The 18320-nt window shown below is 41.4% G+C and overlaps 1 protein-coding gene across 2 annotated transcripts in view; it reads right to left on the minus strand.

The window, feature by feature from the left end:
- LOC108718155 (WD repeat and FYVE domain-containing protein 1-like) overlaps positions 1-6327 on the minus strand; it is a 31305-nt gene extending 24978 nt beyond the window's left edge. Inside the window, exon 1 of one of the 2 annotated variants that reach the window (XM_041564963.1) lies at positions 6135-6327. In XM_041564963.1, the coding sequence (XP_041420897.1) occupies positions 6135-6268 (134 nt within the window). In that variant the 5' untranslated portion in view covers positions 6269-6327. Of the gene's footprint in view, positions 1-2389; positions 2548-6134 lie in introns of those variants that run through there. The other variant, XM_018265811.2, reaches the window with a different exon arrangement.
- Between the last annotated feature and the right edge of the window lie 11993 nt (positions 6328-18320).

Consider the following 18320-nt stretch of genomic DNA (forward strand, 5'->3'; position numbering starts at 1 on the left):
TTTTCCCTATATTATAGTAATGCTGTTGGGTAGCCATGTCTTTTCTCTATATTACAGTAATGCTGTTGGGTAGCCATGTCTTTTCTCTATATTACAGTAATGCTGTTGGGTAGCCATGTCTTTTCCCTATATTATAGTAATGCTGTTGGGTAGCCATGTCTTTTCTCTATATTACAGTAATGCTGTTGGGTAGCCATGTCTTTTCCCTATATTATAGTAATGCTGTTGGGTAGCCATGTCTTTTCCCTATATTATAGTAATGCTGTTGGGTAGCCATGTCTTTTCCCTATTTTATAGTAATGCTGTTGGGTAGCCATGTCTTTTCTCTATATTATAGTAATGCTGTTGGGTAGCCATGTCTTCTCTCTATATTATAGTAATGCTGTTGGGTAGCCATGTCTTTTCTCTATATTATAGTAATGCTGTTAGGTAGCCAAGTCTTTTCTCTATATTATAGTAATGCTGTTGGGTAGCCATGTCTTCTCTCTATATTATAGTAATGCTGTTGGGTAGCCATGTCTTTTCTCTATATTATAGTAATGCTGTTAGGTAGCCAAGTCTTTTCTCTATATTATAGTAATGCTGTTGGGTAGCCATGTCTTCTCTCTATATTATAGTAATGCTGTTGGGTAGCCATGTCTTCTCTCTATATTATAGTAATGCTGTTGGGTTGCCATGTATTCTCTCTATATTATAGTAATGCTGTTGGGTAGCCATGTCTTCTCTCTATATTATAGTAATGCTGTTGGGTAGCCATGTCTTTTCTCTATATTATAGTAATGCTGTTAGGTAGCCAAGTATTTTCTCTATATTATAGTAATGCTGTTGGGTAGCCATGTCTTCTCTCTATATTATAGTAATGCTGTTGGGTAGCCATGTCTTCTCTCTATATTATAGTAATGCTGTTGGGTAGCCATGTCTTCTCTCTATATTATAGTAATGCTGTTGGGTAGCCATGTCTTTTCTCTATATTATAGTAATGCTGTTAGGTAGCCAAGTCTTTTCTCTATATTATAGTAATGCTGTTGGGTAGCCATGTCTTCTCTCTATATTACAGTAATGCTGTTGGGTAGCCATGTCTTTTCTCTATATTATAGTAATGCTGATGGGTAGCCATGTCTTCTCTCTATATTATAGTAATGCTGTTGGGTAGCCATGTCTTTTCTCTATATTATAGTAATGCTGTTAGGTAGCCAAGTCTTTTCTCTATATTATAGTAATGCTGTTGGGTAGCCATGTCTTCTCTCTATATTATAGTAATGCTGTTGGGTAGCCATGTCTTTTCTCTATATTATAGTAATGCTGTTGGGTAGCCAAGTCTTTTCTCTATATTATAGTAATGCTGTTGGGTAGCCATGTCTTCTCTCTATATTATAGTAATGCTGTTGGGTAGCCATGTCTTCTCTCTATATTATAGTAATGCTGTTGGGTAGCCATGTCTTTTCTCTATATTATAGTAATGCTGTTAGGTAGCCATGTCTTCTCTCTATATTATAGTAATGCTGTTGGGTAGCCATGTCTTCTCTCTATATTACAGTAATGCTGTTGGGTAGCCATGTCTTTTCTCTATATTATAGTAATGCTGATGGGTAGCCAAGTCTTCTCTCTATATTATAGTAATGCTGTTGGGTAGCCATGTCTTTTCTCTATATTATAGTAATGCTGTTAGGTAGCCAAGTCTTTTCTCTATATTATAGTAATGCTGTTGGGTAGCCATGTCTTCTCTCTATATTATAGTAATGCTGTTGGGTAGCCATGTCTTTTCTCTATATTATAGTAATGCTGTTAGGTAGCCAAGTCTTTTCTCTATATTATAGTAATGCTGTTGGGTAGCCATGTCTTCTCTCTATATTATAGTAATGCTGTTAGGTAGCCATGTCTTTTCTCTATATTATAGTAATGCTGATGGGTAGCCATGTCTTCTCTCTATATTATAGTAATGCTGTTGGGTAGCCATGTCTTTTCTCTATATTATAGTAATGCTGTTGGGTAGCCATGTCTTTTCTCTATATTATAGTAATGCTGTTGGGTAGCCATGTCTTTTCTCTATATTATAGTAATGCTGTTGGGTAGCCAAGTCTTTTCCCTATATTATAGTAATGCTGTTGGGTAGCCAAGTCTTTTCTCTGTATTATAGTAATGCTGTTGGGTAGCCATGTCTTTTCTCTGTATTATAGTAATGCTGTTGGGTAGCTCAGCTCAGTGCCAGCGTTAGAGCAGTCAGAGCTGTTCCATCATTCTTTCTCATGTTAGTGTCTGATGCCCAGGCTCCCTGCACAAGTTATGAATATGAAGAGAATATGGCGCCCCTTATAGTCCTCCGTGCTGAGATTTAAAATACAACAACAACAGAGTGCAGAGCTTTCGGTTTCCCTCTAATTGCAATTACCTGTCCTCGCTGGCAGTGATAACGCCGTCCTCCCGCGGAATCAAACTCGCCGCAGCCACCTGTTCCCTGTGCCCGGGGATCTTAGTGAGGAGAACGGGCCGCGCGGAGACCGGGAACGGATCTCCGCAGCCATCTCTGATCATGTGACTCAAGCAAGCCCCTGACCGTAACTATTGTGATAGCCGCGCATTGGCATACTTAGTCCTTTCACCGTAATGTAGCGAATATCAGAGGGGACTAGTTCCTGGATGGTTGTACTCCCACAGAATTCCTCACATTGTGAGGAAATAAATTCCACAGAGGTGTTTGGACATTACAAAACTTTACAAAATAGATCCTTCATTGAAGTGTAGATTTTACAGGCCCAGCATATTATTTTGAGGCCCAGCAGCACCTCAAGGCCCACAATGACTAGAGCTGGTCAGACATGCCTATACCACACCAGTGGCTCTGAGCAACATGAACCCCTTCAATATTGCTCCCAGTTAGGATGGCTGGTCAAAATGATGGTTGATCCCAAAATTATTAAAGGAGACATTCAGCGTAAAAAATAAGAATGTACCAGTACGTTATACTCATTTAGATATAGAAGACTTAAAAAAGTAGTGTTTCAGACTGATTTATTGAATATTTCTGCAAAACCCCTAATAATTTCTCCCTTCTATTCCACTTCCTGCTCCCTGAATTCCCAGGCTGTGCAGGGGAGCCCTCAGCTCACTGCACTGTAGGACAGGAACCAATCAGCAGCTAGCAGGACCTGATAGGAAACTGAAGCCTGTCTGTTCATGTGTGACTGCAGGGCTGTGATTGGTTGTCTCCCTCCTACTGTGCTTCTGGCAGGCCTTGTTAGGACACGCCCACCCCTCATTTGAAACACAGACAGGGACCAGAGAACATCTATAGGAAGCTCCAATAAAGGGGCTATTTTTAAAGATAATATTGATTTTTAGCACCATGTAAAAGCAACACCATATATAACTCACAATTGCCTACAAAATTAGGGTTTTTTCATTTATCCTATATGCCTCCTTTAATAGGGAAAAAAGATAAATATATAGGAAGGCAGGTATTTTTTTTCCAGAAAAGGTGGCAAACCTAGTTGCCACCTGTTTGATTTTAACTCGAACAGTTTGGTTTTTCTAAGGCCTGTTTCACTCTTAACTTTCTGTGTGGTTTTCCTCAACAATAATCAGGCCACTAAAAAAATTAAACATTTAAATACTAAGTAAGATACTCACTGCAACATGGCTTAGTTATTAGGGATGCACCGAATCCAGGATTTTTCAGCAGGATTTGGATTCGGCCAATCCTTCTGCCCGGCCGAACCGAAACCAAATCCTAATTTGCATATGCAAATTAGTGTCGGGGAGGGAAATTGCGTGACTTTTTGTAACAAAACAAGGAAGTAAAAAATGTTTTCCCCTTTCCACCCCTAATTTGCATATGCAAATTAGGATTTGGTTCGGCATTTGGCCAAATCTTTCACAAAGGATTCGGGGGTTCAGCCAAATCCAAAATAGTGGATTCGTGCATCCCTATTAGTTATTATTAAGAGCAGTTAATTTCTTATTATTACAGAAGCAATGCAAATCAGAGTTACATAGTTGAGATGGGTTGAAAAAAGACCAAAGTCCAATCAATCAAGAATAAGAAATTAGTTTTTCTAGATTAGCATTTTTGTATATCAGAGCTTTCTGGATAACTCTATTTCTGTATAATAGATCCCATACTATAATTATTAAAGGATTGGGCTTATTTATCAGGCAGGATATAGATAAGGTTGCCACCTCTGTGGTTTTAAACTGGACGTCTAAGTTTTTCAGGACTGTCCGTTCAAAACTTTCTGTCCGGTAGAAAACATTGAGAGAACTGAACAGTAATCCAGCCAGTTGCATGTAAGTGATGCAATAATACTGACCGGCACCGCCTCTGATGTCATCATGCCCACCCCAACATCACTGCCTCATCTCCAATGCCATTGGTCCACACCCTATGTTGGGGTTTTGGAGCAGGGCCCAAACCCTGCAGATCACGCCCAGATGTAGTCGGCAGCAGCCGCAAAGAAAATCGGCACGGGGTGCGGGGCGGCTACACGGCCCACCCCCACTTAGTTACATTACTGGTATGGCCCCCTTAAGTGATGTAGCTGAGACCTAGAATGTGCCAAAGCTCCAAATTACGGCAAGACCGTCTCCCATAGACTCCACTTTGATAAAATAATTAAAAATGTTTGTAATTATTTAATTTTTATCTGTTATAATAAAAAAGCCATGTCTTTTCTCTATATTATAGTAATGCTGTTAGGTAGCCAAGTCTTTTCTCTATATTATAGTAATGCTGTTGGGTAGCCATGTCTTCTCTCTATATTACAGTAATGCTGTTGGGTAGCCATGTCTTTTCTCTATATTATAGTAATGCTGATGGGTAGCCATGTCTTCTCTCTATATTATAGTAATGCTGTTGGGTAGCCATGTCTTTTCTCTATATTATAGTAATGCTGTTAGGTAGCCAAGTCTTTTCTCTATATTATAGTAATGCTGTTGGGTAGCCATGTCTTCTCTCTATATTATAGTAATGCTGTTGGGTAGCCATGTCTTTTCTCTATATTATAGTAATGCTGTTGGGTAGCCAAGTCTTTTCTCTATATTATAGTAATGCTGTTGGGTAGCCATGTCTTCTCTCTATATTATAGTAATGCTGTTGGGTAGCCATGTCTTCTCTCTATATTATAGTAATGCTGTTGGGTAGCCATGTCTTTTCTCTATATTATAGTAATGCTGTTAGGTAGCCATGTCTTCTCTCTATATTATAGTAATGCTGTTGGGTAGCCATGTCTTCTCTCTATATTACAGTAATGCTGTTGGGTAGCCATGTCTTTTCTCTATATTATAGTAATGCTGATGGGTAGCCAAGTCTTCTCTCTATATTATAGTAATGCTGTTGGGTAGCCATGTCTTTTCTCTATATTATAGTAATGCTGTTAGGTAGCCAAGTCTTTTCTCTATATTATAGTAATGCTGTTGGGTAGCCATGACTTCTCTCTATATTATAGTAATGCTGTTGGGTAGCCATGTCTTTTCTCTATATTATAGTAATGCTGTTAGGTAGCCAAGTCTTTTCTCTATATTATAGTAATGCTGTTGGGTAGCCATGTCTTCTCTCTATATTATAGTAATGCTGTTAGGTAGCCATGTCTTTTCTCTATATTATAGTAATGCTGATGGGTAGCCATGTCTTCTCTCTATATTATAGTAATGCTGTTGGGTAGCCATGTCTTTTCTCTATATTATAGTAATGCTGTTGGGTAGCCATGTCTTTTCTCTATATTATAGTAATGCTGTTGGGTAGCCATGTCTTTTCTCTATATTATAGTAATGCTGTTGGGTAGCCAAGTCTTTTCCCTATATTATAGTAATGCTGTTGGGTAGCCAAGTCTTTTCTCTGTATTATAGTAATGCTGTTGGGTAGCCATGTCTTTTCTCTATATTACAGTAATGCTGTTGGGTAGCCATGTCTTTTCTCTGTATTATAGTAATGCTGTTGGGTAGCTCAGCTCAGTGCCAGCGTTAGAGCAGTCAGAGCTGTTCCATCATTCTTTCTCATGTTAGTGTCTGATGCCCAGGCTCCCTGCACAAGTTATGAATATGAAGAGAATATGGCGCCCCTTATAGTCCTCCGTGCTGAGATTTAAAATACAACAACAACAGAGTGCAGAGCTTTCGGGTTTCCCTCTAATTGCAATTACCTGTCCTCGCTGGCAGTGATAACGCCGTCCTCCCGCGGAATCAAACTCGCCGCAGCCACCTGTTCCCTGTGCCCGGGGATCTTAGTGAGGAGAACGGGGCCGCGCGGAGACCGGGAACGGATCTCCGCAGCCATCTCTGATCATGTGACTCAAGCAAGCCCCTGACCGTAACTATTGTGATAGCCGCGCATTGGCATACTTAGTCCTTTCACCGTAATGTAGCGAATATCAGAGGGGACTAGTTCCTGGATGGTTGTACTCCCACAGAATTCCTCACATTGTGAGGAAATAAATTCCACAGAGGTGTTTGGACATTACAAAACTTTACAAAATAGATCCTTCATTGAAGTGTAGATTTTACAGGCCCAGCATATTATTTTGAGGCCCAGCAGCACCTCAAGGCCCACAATGACTAGAGCTGGTCAGACATGCCTATACCACACCAGTGGCTCTGAGCAACATGAACCCCTTCAATATTGCTCCCAGTTAGGATGGCTGGTCAAAATGATGGTTGATCCAAAAATTATTAAAGGAGACATTCAGCGTAAAAAATAAGAATGTACCAGTACGTTATACTCATTTAGATATAGAAGACTTAAAAAAGTAGTGTTTCAGACTGATTTATTGAATATTTCTGCAAAACCCCTAATAATTTCTCCCTTCTATTCCACTTCCTGCTCCCTGAATTCCCAGGCTGTGCAGGGGAGCCCTCAGCTCACTGCACTGTAGGACAGGAACCAATCAGCAGCTAGCAGGACCTGATAGGAAACTGAAGCCTGTCTGTTCATGTGTGACTGCAGGGCTGTGATTGGTTGTCTCCCTCCTACTGTGCTTCTGGCAGGCCTTGTTAGGACACGCCCACCCCTCATTTGAAACACAGACAGGGACCAGAGAACATCTATAGGAAGCTCCAATAAAGGGGCTATTTTTAAAGATAATATTGATTTTTAGCACCATGTAAAAGCAACACCATATATAACTCACAATTGCCTACAAAATTAGGGTTTTTTCATTTATCCTATATGCCTCCTTTAATAGGGAAAAAAGATAAATATATAGGAAGGCAGGTATTTTTTTTCCAGAAAAGGTGGCAAACCTAGTTGCCACCTGTTTGATTTTAACTCGAACAGTTTGGTTTTTCTAAGGCCTGTTTCACTCTTAACTTTCTGTGTGGTTTTCCTCAACAATAATCAGGCCACTAAAAAAATTAAACATTTAAATACTAAGTAAGATACTCACTGCAACATGGCTTAGTTATTAGGGATGCACCGAATCCAGGATTTTTCAGCAGGATTTGGATTCGGCCAATCCTTCTGCCCGGCCGAACCGAAACCAAATCCTAATTTGCATATGCAAATTAGTGTCGGGGAGGGAAATTGCGTGACTTTTTGTAACAAAACAAGGAAGTAAAAAATGTTTTCCCCTTTCCACCCCTAATTTGCATATGCAAATTAGGATTTGGTTCGGCATTTGGCCAAATCTTTCACAAAGGATTCGGGGGTTCAGCCAAATCCAAAATAGTGGATTCGTGCATCCCTATTAGTTATTATTAAGAGCAGTTAATTTCTTATTATTACAGAAGCAATGCAAATCAGAGTTACATAGTTGAGATGGGTTGAAAAAAGACCAAAGTCCAATCAATCAAGAATAAGAAATTAGTTTTTCTAGATTAGCATTTTTGTATATCAGAGCTTTCTGGATAACTCTATTTCTGTATAATAGATCCCATACTATAATTATTAAAGGATTGGGCTTATTTATCAGGCAGGATATAGATAAGGTTGCCACCTCTGTGGTTTTAAACTGGACGTCTAAGTTTTTCAGGACTGTCCGTTCAAAACTTTCTGTCCGGTAGAAAACATTGAGAGAACTGAACAGTAATCCAGCCAGTTGCATGTAAGTGATGCAATAATACTGACCGGCACCGCCTCTGATGTCATCATGCCCACCCCAACATCACTGCCTCATCTCCAATGCCATTGGTCCACACCCTATGTTGGGGTTTTGGAGCAGGGCCCACACCCTGCAGATCACGCCCAGATGTAGTCGGCAGCAGCCGCAAAGAAAATCGGCACGGGGTGCGGGGCGGCTACACGGCCCACCCCCACTTAGTTACATTACTGGTATGGCCCCCTTAAGTGATGTAGCTGAGACCTAGAATGTGCCAAAGCTCCAAATTACGGCAAGACCGTCTCCCATAGACTCCACTTTGATAAAATAATTAAAAATGTTTGTAATTATTTAATTTTTATCTGTTATAATAAAAAAGTACCTTCTACTTGATTACAACTACAATATAATCAATCCATATTGGATTCAGCAATCTGGTGGCTAGGGTCCAAATTACCCTAGCAACCATGCTCTGATTTGAAAGAGAGATTGGAATACGAATAGGAGAGGCCTGATTACAAAGATGAGTAATAAAAAGTAACAATAACAAAAAATGTGTAGCCTTAGAGAGCATATGTTTTACATGGGGTCAGTGACCCTCATTTGAAAACTGGAAAAAGGAAAATAATTTAAAAACAATAAAAAATAATGAAGACCAATTGAAACGTTTATTAGAATTGGCCATTTTATAACATATTAAAAGTTAACCTAGAGGTGAATCCCTTTAAGGTTTAAATGATGTTTTTGTTGACATAAAGTATGGCGATCCAAATTAAAAAAATATCCCTAATCCCCTGCCATAAAGTCCCTGACCAGAGTACCCCTCATTTGAGAGCCCACATGTATTTGCTGAAAACAATCATAACCTGGGTGCTGCTTACACATAAACTGCATCCCACAGCAAAACCTTTTTATTGAGCCACCAATATTTGCACAGCAGTCAAAACCCTAAATTAAGATGGGTAAACATGATCAGATTTGTCAGGCAAACTGGCTAATTTTGACCATATACTGCAGACCATGCTGGTGGTATGTATACCAGGTAGGTACAGTATGCGGAAGAAAATCCTCTGATCCTGTAGGATTGCAGATGGTCTGACCGGTTGAAATGGCAATGCGCCCTTATTCCTTTGTTCCCCCTACCTCTGCAGGGTCAGTTGTAGCACAGTAACACCGCTGTAAAGGGAAGCAATTTCACTAGCATTCCTTGCTGCTTACTGTGTTATTAGCTGCCTTGTTTCCTAATCCTACCACTAGTGTGCTTTACTGTGGTTAGTTGCGGTCTAACTGTACTGAAGTGTTCAAAATCACAAGGTTCAGGATCTCGTGGGTTAGATTGCATCATAATTACGGCATGCTGTTGCTCAGGGAATAAAGGGAAGTTAAGTTGGACATAGACATGCAGATTTATCCTTATCGAACGATCGTCTGTAGCAATCTTCTGATCTACCACTAACCATTCAGATGAATTAAAGTAGTAAAAGGAACAAATCAGACGTTCTGGCCATGAATTGACAGGCAGCAATCGTACAAAAGTCATGCTGACGTATGAAACGTTGCTTTACCTCTATGGCCAGCTTAAGGTTGAGTTAGCCATTAAAGGACCAGTAACACCAAAATTTATTTTTTAACAATTTGTTTGTATATAACGAAAAAAAACACCAAGACATACAGTATATAACTTTAAAATCACAAAGTCTTTATTAAGAAATAACTTACCGAAACTCCGCTTGCGCTCCTCTTCAGAAATGGCGTCAGGGCGACGATCCATTGTGTGGCGCTCGATTTCTCCTCCCTGGATATATCCTATAGAAGGCAGGGAGGAGAAATCGAGCACCGCCCAATGGATCATCTTCCTGTTGCCTTTTCTGAAGAGGAGCGCAAGCGGAGTATCGGTAAGTCTTTATTAAGAAATAATTTACCGAAACTCAGCTTGCGCTCCTCTTCAGAAAAGGCGTCAGGGCGACGATCCATCGTGCGGCGCTCGATTTCTCCTCCCTGGATATCTCCTATAGAAGGCAGGGAGGAGAAAACGAGCACCGCACGATGGATCATCGTCCTGTCGCCTTTTCTGAAGAGGAACGCAAGTGGAGTTTCGGTAAGTTATTTCTTAATAAAAAATTTGCGATTTTAAAGTTAAATATGTCTTGGTGGGTTTTTTTCCTTATATACAAACAATTTTTTCTTTTAATTTTTTGATGTTACTGGTCCTTTAAGGGGTTGCTATAAACCTGTTGGCAGTTTATGGGCCCCTGTATAGGACCCTTCCAACAGCCTTCCAGACAGATATCTGACCAGTCTGAAAATCCTATTGGGCAAGGACATCTGCACTGGCCCATGTTAGGATCTGGTCAAAGTCCCCCGAGGCATTTTGACTATTTAGTAAAGCTGATTAACAGATATCAAAAATAAGTTTGAAATGTAATATATTTCTTAAATTCAGTCCTACTGCATTTACTTTCTGAGCTTTATTAGAAGCAACTCTTAAGGGGGGAATTCACAAAAGTGGAGGAAGCATTTTTTAGGTTAATTTTTTAGTGAAAGCAAGCAGTCTACTGACATTTTTGTGAATACACCATTAAAGCGACAAAAATGGAGAAGAAAAAAATAACTTTTTAACAACATTTTCTCCCAACATTTTTAAAATGAAGTAAAGCTCAAGGTAACTCTTCCACCTGTCCTCCACTCTGCGATCCTGGGGCTGCTGCCGCCTAGCGCAGAGACCACAATGCCACTGTAAAGTAGGGTATCCCAAAACCACAACTAACGCCAAGGACCCGGTCTTGGCTCACACTTCTGCCTATAGCAGCTGTCTTTGGCTTCAGGAGGAGCCCTCTGCTACTCAGATGCCGCCAGGTCTTAATGTGAGTGGACCAAGGAGAGAGTTCTGGGCAAGCTAGGAAACCGAACATTTAATAGAAGAACGGGGAACCAGAAGTGTAGTCGATGGTCAGGCTAGGTCAGAACCAATTGGGCAATACAGTACAATATCGGCAGGCCGAGGCATAATCGGGGTCACTGGTAGGGCTGCCACCCGGCTGGTATTTTACTGGCCTAGTAAAACACCTGCCAAAGCCGGGGCCGGTATTACAAATTTACCGGCAATGTAGCTGCCGGTAAATTTGTAATACACCTAACAAAAGCCCGTGGCCTGCCCGCAACTCATCTTTTTTGCCGGCTTCTTGCCAATTGTGCACTGAGGCTCCGCCCCCTTTGATGTCACCAATCCGCTCCGTGACCCCGTCCCTTTTTGACATCACGACCCGTCCCCTTTGACGTCACGACCCGCCAGTGGCGGAACTACCGGGGGAGCCCTGAAGGGGTGCGGGCCCTGGTCCGCTCGCACCCCTTCAGGGCCCCCCGGCAGCCCGCTCGCCACTGAAATCCGGCGTGTATGGAGGGGGCGGGGCCCGGCTGCGCGTCACGTACCAGGGCCTGCCCCCCTCTAGTTACGGCACTGCGACCTGCCCTTTTTTTCCCGCCCCCTCCACCGTCCGGTGGAACTTTTATTAAAAGGTGGCAACCCTAGTCACAGGCTGGAGTCAGAATCAACAATACACAGTACAAAATCAGAATCTGCAGAGTGGTCCGTAAACAGGCAAAGGTCGGTACAGGCAGCAAAGTAGAAGTTGTCAGGAACAATCAAGGATCAAGAACAGAATAAGCGCACCCAGGAGCTATGAAAATAGACCTTACATTGGGTTAAAAAAAATAATAGCACAGCAGGAATTGGCAGCCACCATCTTGGGCAGCTTTATGTCATTTTCCCAGCGATCTCGAACCAGGAGCATGCGCAGTTGAAGCTAATGTGGACCTGACCTTAACTGTGCATGCTTCTGGAACTCAAAGGATCGTCGGTAATTCTGTAGAAAGCAGGCTGGGATCAGTTAGAGATCAGTTAACAGAAACAAGATGAAGCAGAGCACACTCAAATAACTTCACAGAGAACGCCTGGTGCGCAGGGTGAAGGTACGGCAACCCCCAATATGTAGTAGAACGAGAAAAACTCTGGCACTCGAGGCAAGTGAAATGCAGGGTTTCCCCTTGCTTTTATTTCTTGTGCAGACGTGCAACGTTTCGGGGTGACCCCCTTTATCAAGCATGCTTGATAAAGGGGGTCACCCCGAAACGTTGCACGTCTGCACAAGAAATAAAAGCAAGGGGAAACCCTGCATTTCACTTGCCTCGAGTGCCAGAGTTTTTCTCGTTCTATCAGTTAGAGATCAGTCATATTGCCTGCTTAGCTCTCACAGTCACATTGTTCAGGTGATTCAAGGCACTTATGTAATCAGTGTGACCCATTTGCAGAAAGCCCATCTACATTGTACACATATATGCACACCCAGTACCCATATATAGTAAATATGCGTTTAAATGCTCACAGATGTTTAACTGAGAATGTATTGTTTTTTTAAAAAAAACTGTATTATATAGGAATGTATCAACTTTGCCAGCCTTTGGCATGTGCCACTACACAGGGTGCTATATGGAATGATGGGAGCCAGACTGATGATGATCCATCTATATAAAGATGTACAACAAACACAAAAAAGTAAACTTGAGTATTAAACCCTATATATACACTGCAAGGTACACTTTTACACTATGTGCACTGCTTTTTTTTAGAAGGGATTCCAGTGCAAAATGTTGGAAGGGGAACTGTCCTGTGTTAATTAGGGTATGGCGCCAAACTAATGCAGTAACTTGATTAATATATTGAAAATTATATTGCTTGAACATTCGGTGCAACATAGGAGGAATTTTATTTGCACTTTTGGACCGAACCATGGCACTAAAAAACATTGTGCTCTGAATGCTCGGGTATGATCACTTAACATACTATACACAGCTACGAAGAGTAAGTATTTCATTTAAACAAATGCCATCAGCCTCGTCACCCACAGGGGTTTTGGGAGTTGTAGTTCATAAGCCACAAGCATGACATTCCTGATTTATACTGTGTGTGACACAAGTCTGGCAGACATTTTCATATAAAGAGAAACTGTTACTTCCCTTATAAAGGAGGGTACTTGCAAAAAAAGGGTCTGGTATTTTCTGTTTTCCATGTATGGTTATCCAGTACTGAGCAGCAATAAATTCTTTCTGTGCATAATAGGCCATTGCTTCCTTGGAAAAGTGCTGATGGCACACATAGCAGCAAGATATACACAAAGCAATAAAGGAATCAAAACACAGCAGGAAAGTAAAGGCTAAAAATAAGGCCTAGGTGTCACAGATATAAGTACTTCAAAGTTTTAAGACTTGGTGGATTCCCAAAATGTCAAAAAGCTACAAGTGCCCCACTTAAATATAATAGCATGATATCTTCGTCTAAAGGTACCGAAAACATATAACCATAATAGCAACATTTCTATCCACACAGCAATCATCAGGGTCAACAGTGTATTACTACTACCATAAAAGATAGATAACCGACAGAGTAGATAGATAGATAGATAGATAGATAGATAGATAGATAGATAGATAGATAGATAGATAGATAGATAGATAGATAGTGAAAGGATGGATAGATGATAGATCAATAGATAGATGATAGACAGACCGATAGACAGACAGATAGATGACAGATAGATAGATAGATAGATAGATAGATAGATAGATAGATAGATAGATAGATAGATAGATAGATAGATAGATAGATAGATAGAAAGAAAGATAGATAGATAGATAGATAGATAGATAGATAGATAGATAGATAGATAGATAGATAGATAGATAGATAGATAGATAGATAATGAAAGGATGGATGGATAGATGATAGATCAATAGATAGATGATAGACAGACAGACAGACAGACAGACAGAGAGAGAGAGAGAGAGAGAGAGAGAGAGAGATAGATAGATAGATAGATAGATAGATAGATAGATAGATAGATAGATAGATAGATAGATAGATAGATAGATACCAATATACCAATATAAGAAACCATAATAAGAAACCATAAGAAAATATAAGAAACCAACACAATGTAAAATGCCAGGCTAAATGGTAAGGGCACCGATCACAAGTCCCTGCCCCCCCCCTCCCCAGAAATACCAATTATGGTATTTCTTATATACCCCCTTGCAATCAGAAACTAACAAATGGCTGGTGGTAAGTCTAAGACGTTGCTTACTTGCGGCAGAAAAAGCATTATTTTCTGTACTTTGGTGTGCTGGATTGCATTTTCTCTAGAGAAGGGAGAAGGTAAAGAGGACCAGTGTCAGCATCATAGGAGTCATTTACAATCACAGTTGCAGTGAACAGTGAACTATCTTGTGTACATTGACCATTTTTCCAATAAAGCCGTTTTTTCCATAGAATTCAAGTGTTGTTGTAGTTGCAAGGGGGCTTGTGGCTGCGTTGATGAATATTACAATATGACAGTTAAGTTAAAATATTAATGTTCATGTCTCTGGTGTTTCAGTCTGGCTGTAATTTGCAACACTAATTACAATTAGTTGATACATTTCTCAACAGCATCTCTGGAGTATTAGCAACTATTGTATCAATTCTAACAGCTGCCTGTAATGAAATTCTGGGATTCTGTTCAGCAGGGACAAAGATAAGAAAAGTATCAAATAAATGTATCATGTATCAATTGTAAAATGTAAAAAAAAATCAAATGTAAATGTATCAATTCTGAACAGTTTACAGGGTCACGACCACCCCCCTTCCCAGAGCTGCTTTAGAATGTGAGAAACAGGGCAGCCATCAGGGGGGGGACGGGGGGAGAGTTGTAGGGGGCCCCGAGGGTAAGGGGGGCCCGGCCACGTTGCACTTACTTGATTAGACAGGCCCCCCTGCTTTTTGAGAGCCGCTGACTTCGGGAAGGCAGGGCGGGAGCACAAGGGGAGGTATCTTCTGTCCAAAACTTCTCCTTATTAGTCACTGAGTTTAAGTCCCGGTTGAGCTGCTCAGGGATTGGATAGCTGAGGTTTGAACTTCTCCTCCAGCTCATCCAATCACCATGCAGCTTTACCAGGACTTCAAATTCTGTGACCAATAAGGGAAGAAAATGCTGTCACTGGAAGAAGATGCAGCCACCTGTGCTCCCCTCCTCCCTTCTGTAGTTGGTTGAAGTAAGTGTAACATGGCAGGGCCCCCCTAAAGGTAACCCTTTGTGGTCCCTGTTGTGTGGTGGGGCCCTGGGCACCAAATTGTTTTGGGGGGGCAAGTTTTTTTACATGGATGTTTAAGCGGGGCCCTGGCCACCAATTTTCTTAAAATGTGGGGGGGCCCTGGCCACCAATTTTTTTTAATGGGGGGGGCCCTGACCACAAGTGTTTTTGTCAATGAGGGGGCCCTGACCACCAATATTTTTTTATTTTTTTATTAACATGTGAGAACCCTAGCCACCAATGTTTTTTTTTTTACTGTGTGGTGGGGGTGGACCTGTGGGGTGGGGAGGGCAGACCTGTAGGTGGGGCTTTTGGTGGGCACAGCCCAGGGGGCCCAGGAAATTTTGTCGTATGGGGCCCTGCGATTTCTGATGGCGGCCCTGGTGAGAAATGACACTTTACACTTCAGTCTTAGAAAAAAGGTCACACGTAGAAAATAGAAAGTATATGAAAGTCTTTATTTCTGGTGATTTATCTGAAACCAACCGAACTAAAAAAAAAGTGTTGGAAGGTGAACAACCCTTTTAAATGACAGGGAATCTTTGGGAGCAGCAGCAAATTTCAACCCGAACCCGCCCAACTGGCAGTAAATCTGTGCATCATCACTGGTTTTGGGTCAACCCGTACATCACTTCTGCTGAGATAGACGTCTATTGTATGAACCTATGAAGTTGTCAAGGCAGATCCTTCAGTTGCCCTTAGGAAAGTGCTTGTTTAACTTTTTTCAGTTCAAGCCCTACTTCACTGTCCAAACTTTGGTCAGAATCCCACCTTACGTCATAAAGTGAGTACTGAGTATCAGTGTATCAGTCATTTGGCCGTATCTCCAAGAACATCCAGAAAAAGAAAATATATATTTACATTTACATTCTCCCTGAATCTCAGTGTGAGGGCTTGATACAAAGTGCAGGTTCTCCAGGAGCACAGGGCAGCAAGGGATTATTTAGCTGGCATTGTAAACTGCATTTAATCACTAACAGTGTCCTGAAACACTGCATATGAGGTGAAAGCAGGCAAGAAAAATCAGTGGTCAGTGTCTTGAATTAATGTATGTATAGGCTACAGGGGTGAAAAGCCAACTGTCAGTTCATAGTGTAGCACCAGCTGCTGGGAGACAGTGTACAGTTGGAACATATATACATATAGCATGCAGGACCTCTTACAATATTTTAATTGTAGCTTTTGACTATGTGGCTGTGTAGGAAGGTCTTAATAAAATAAATCTCACTGGCAATCCTATAGCTCATTGTGTCCACGCTTGAGTCAGACAGGAAACGAGTCACAAGAAGAGGGAGAGTTGATGATAAGCAAGGATCAAAGTCCCAAGAAAGGATGTTATTCCAATAGTTGAGAAAGCTAAATATTTTCATATCAGGAAGGAAGAAAGCATGGAGCACATGCACTGTGCAACCAGATTTCATAGCTTTCCAATTTGCACCACCCAAACTGAGTGCTATTTCTTTATGGAAACTTAGTGTCACCATGATTTTACTAAAGGCAGTGTGCTGGCTGCAAGGATTTGGAGCAAGGAGAAAGGCACAGCTATGGCAAGCAGCACAGTGGCACAGGCCACCAAATGTGTCAGATAAGTCGCACACACAAGGTCAGGACTTTTTAACAGCTGATAGGTTATTTTGGCCAATACTGGAAAGGACATGCTAACAGAAGTTATAGTATAAACATTTGTCCTTCTGCTATATGTATGTCTTTTGCTCCATGCATTGCAATTTACTAGAACTGAGCAACTCAGAAGATGTGACTTGTCAGACTCAGATAGGGAGTTTAAGGGACCGAAGTGGACAAAATGCAGGGACCATACAAAATGGTATTGGTTGGCTGCGCTTATGGACTTGTGTATGGGCTCTCAGCAATGCCTTCCTCCGTCAGTATTCCTTGTTTAGGCAGCCTGGCCTATACCTTTATCTGAGGACAGCATTTGGCGAGGATCAGATTAGGCAGTTGTCAAAGGTTATGGGCTTTCTGTCAAAGACCCTGCCACAGCGGGAGCCCAGATGATTTCTGGAGGCTGCCTTGGATTTGATCTGTGACTAAGGTTGCCACCTGGCCGGTATTTTACCGGCCTGTCCTGTAAAAATGATGGTTGAGCCCAATGTTATTTATAGTGAAAAAATATAAATATATAGGAAGGCCGGTATTTTTTTTCCAGAAAAGTTGGCAACCCTATCTGTGGCTAATAGGTCTGCATGGATTCCTTGTGATTAGATCATTTGCATAAAGGGCCGATGATTGGATAAATCTGATTTGGCTGATCTGGTTAGTTCTATGTAATATACTGTCTATTCCTCCCCTGTTTATCTGATCCTAATCTGTGTAATCTTGTGGCCCAGGATCCCTGTGTTAATCCTACACCAGCCCTTCATTAGATCATTGTACTTAACCCACTCAACAATTAGCTCCCTGTCTCCAAAATATCTAGCTATTTCCTCCCATACAGGCCCATCATAATCCTCAGCATTAACTTTAATTTCTACTACCCATATCCTTCTTATCTTTATAGCATATCACTCAACTCTGTGTCCATAAAGGGAAGGTAAAAAAAACTCAGTCAAGGCATATTTTATATATCTGTCCCCTCTATGTATCTATCCCCCTATGTATTTGCACTCCTAGTATCTGTTCTGTGCCCTTTGTATCTGTGCTGCTATGAATCTGTTCCCCTATGTACCTGCACCCCTATGTATCTTCTGCACCCCTATGTATCTGCACCCCTATGTACCTGCACCTCTATGTATCTGCACCCCTATGTATCTGCACCTGTATGTACCTGCATCTCTATGTATCTGCACCCCTATGTATCTGCACCTCTATGTATCTGTACCCCTATGTATCTGCACCATAATGTATCTGCACCTCTATATACCTGCACCCCTATGTATCTGCACCCCTATGTATCTGCACCCCTATGTGTCTGCACCGTTATGTATGTGCACCTCTATGTATCTGCACCCCTATGTATCTGCACCCCTATGTATTTGCACTCCTAGTATCTGTTCTGTGCCCTTTGTATCTGTGCTGCTATGAATCTGTTCCCCTATGTACCTGCACCCCTATGTATCTTCTGCACCCCTATGTATCTGCACCCCTATGTATCTGCAACCCTATGTATCTTCTGCACCCCTATGTGTCTGCAGCCCTATGTATCTGCAACCCTAT

The sequence above is a fragment of the Xenopus laevis genome, chromosome 5S (assembly GCF_017654675.1).
Source record: "Xenopus laevis strain J_2021 chromosome 5S, Xenopus_laevis_v10.1, whole genome shotgun sequence".
NCBI classification, from domain to species: Eukaryota; Metazoa; Chordata; class Amphibia; order Anura; family Pipidae; genus Xenopus; species Xenopus laevis.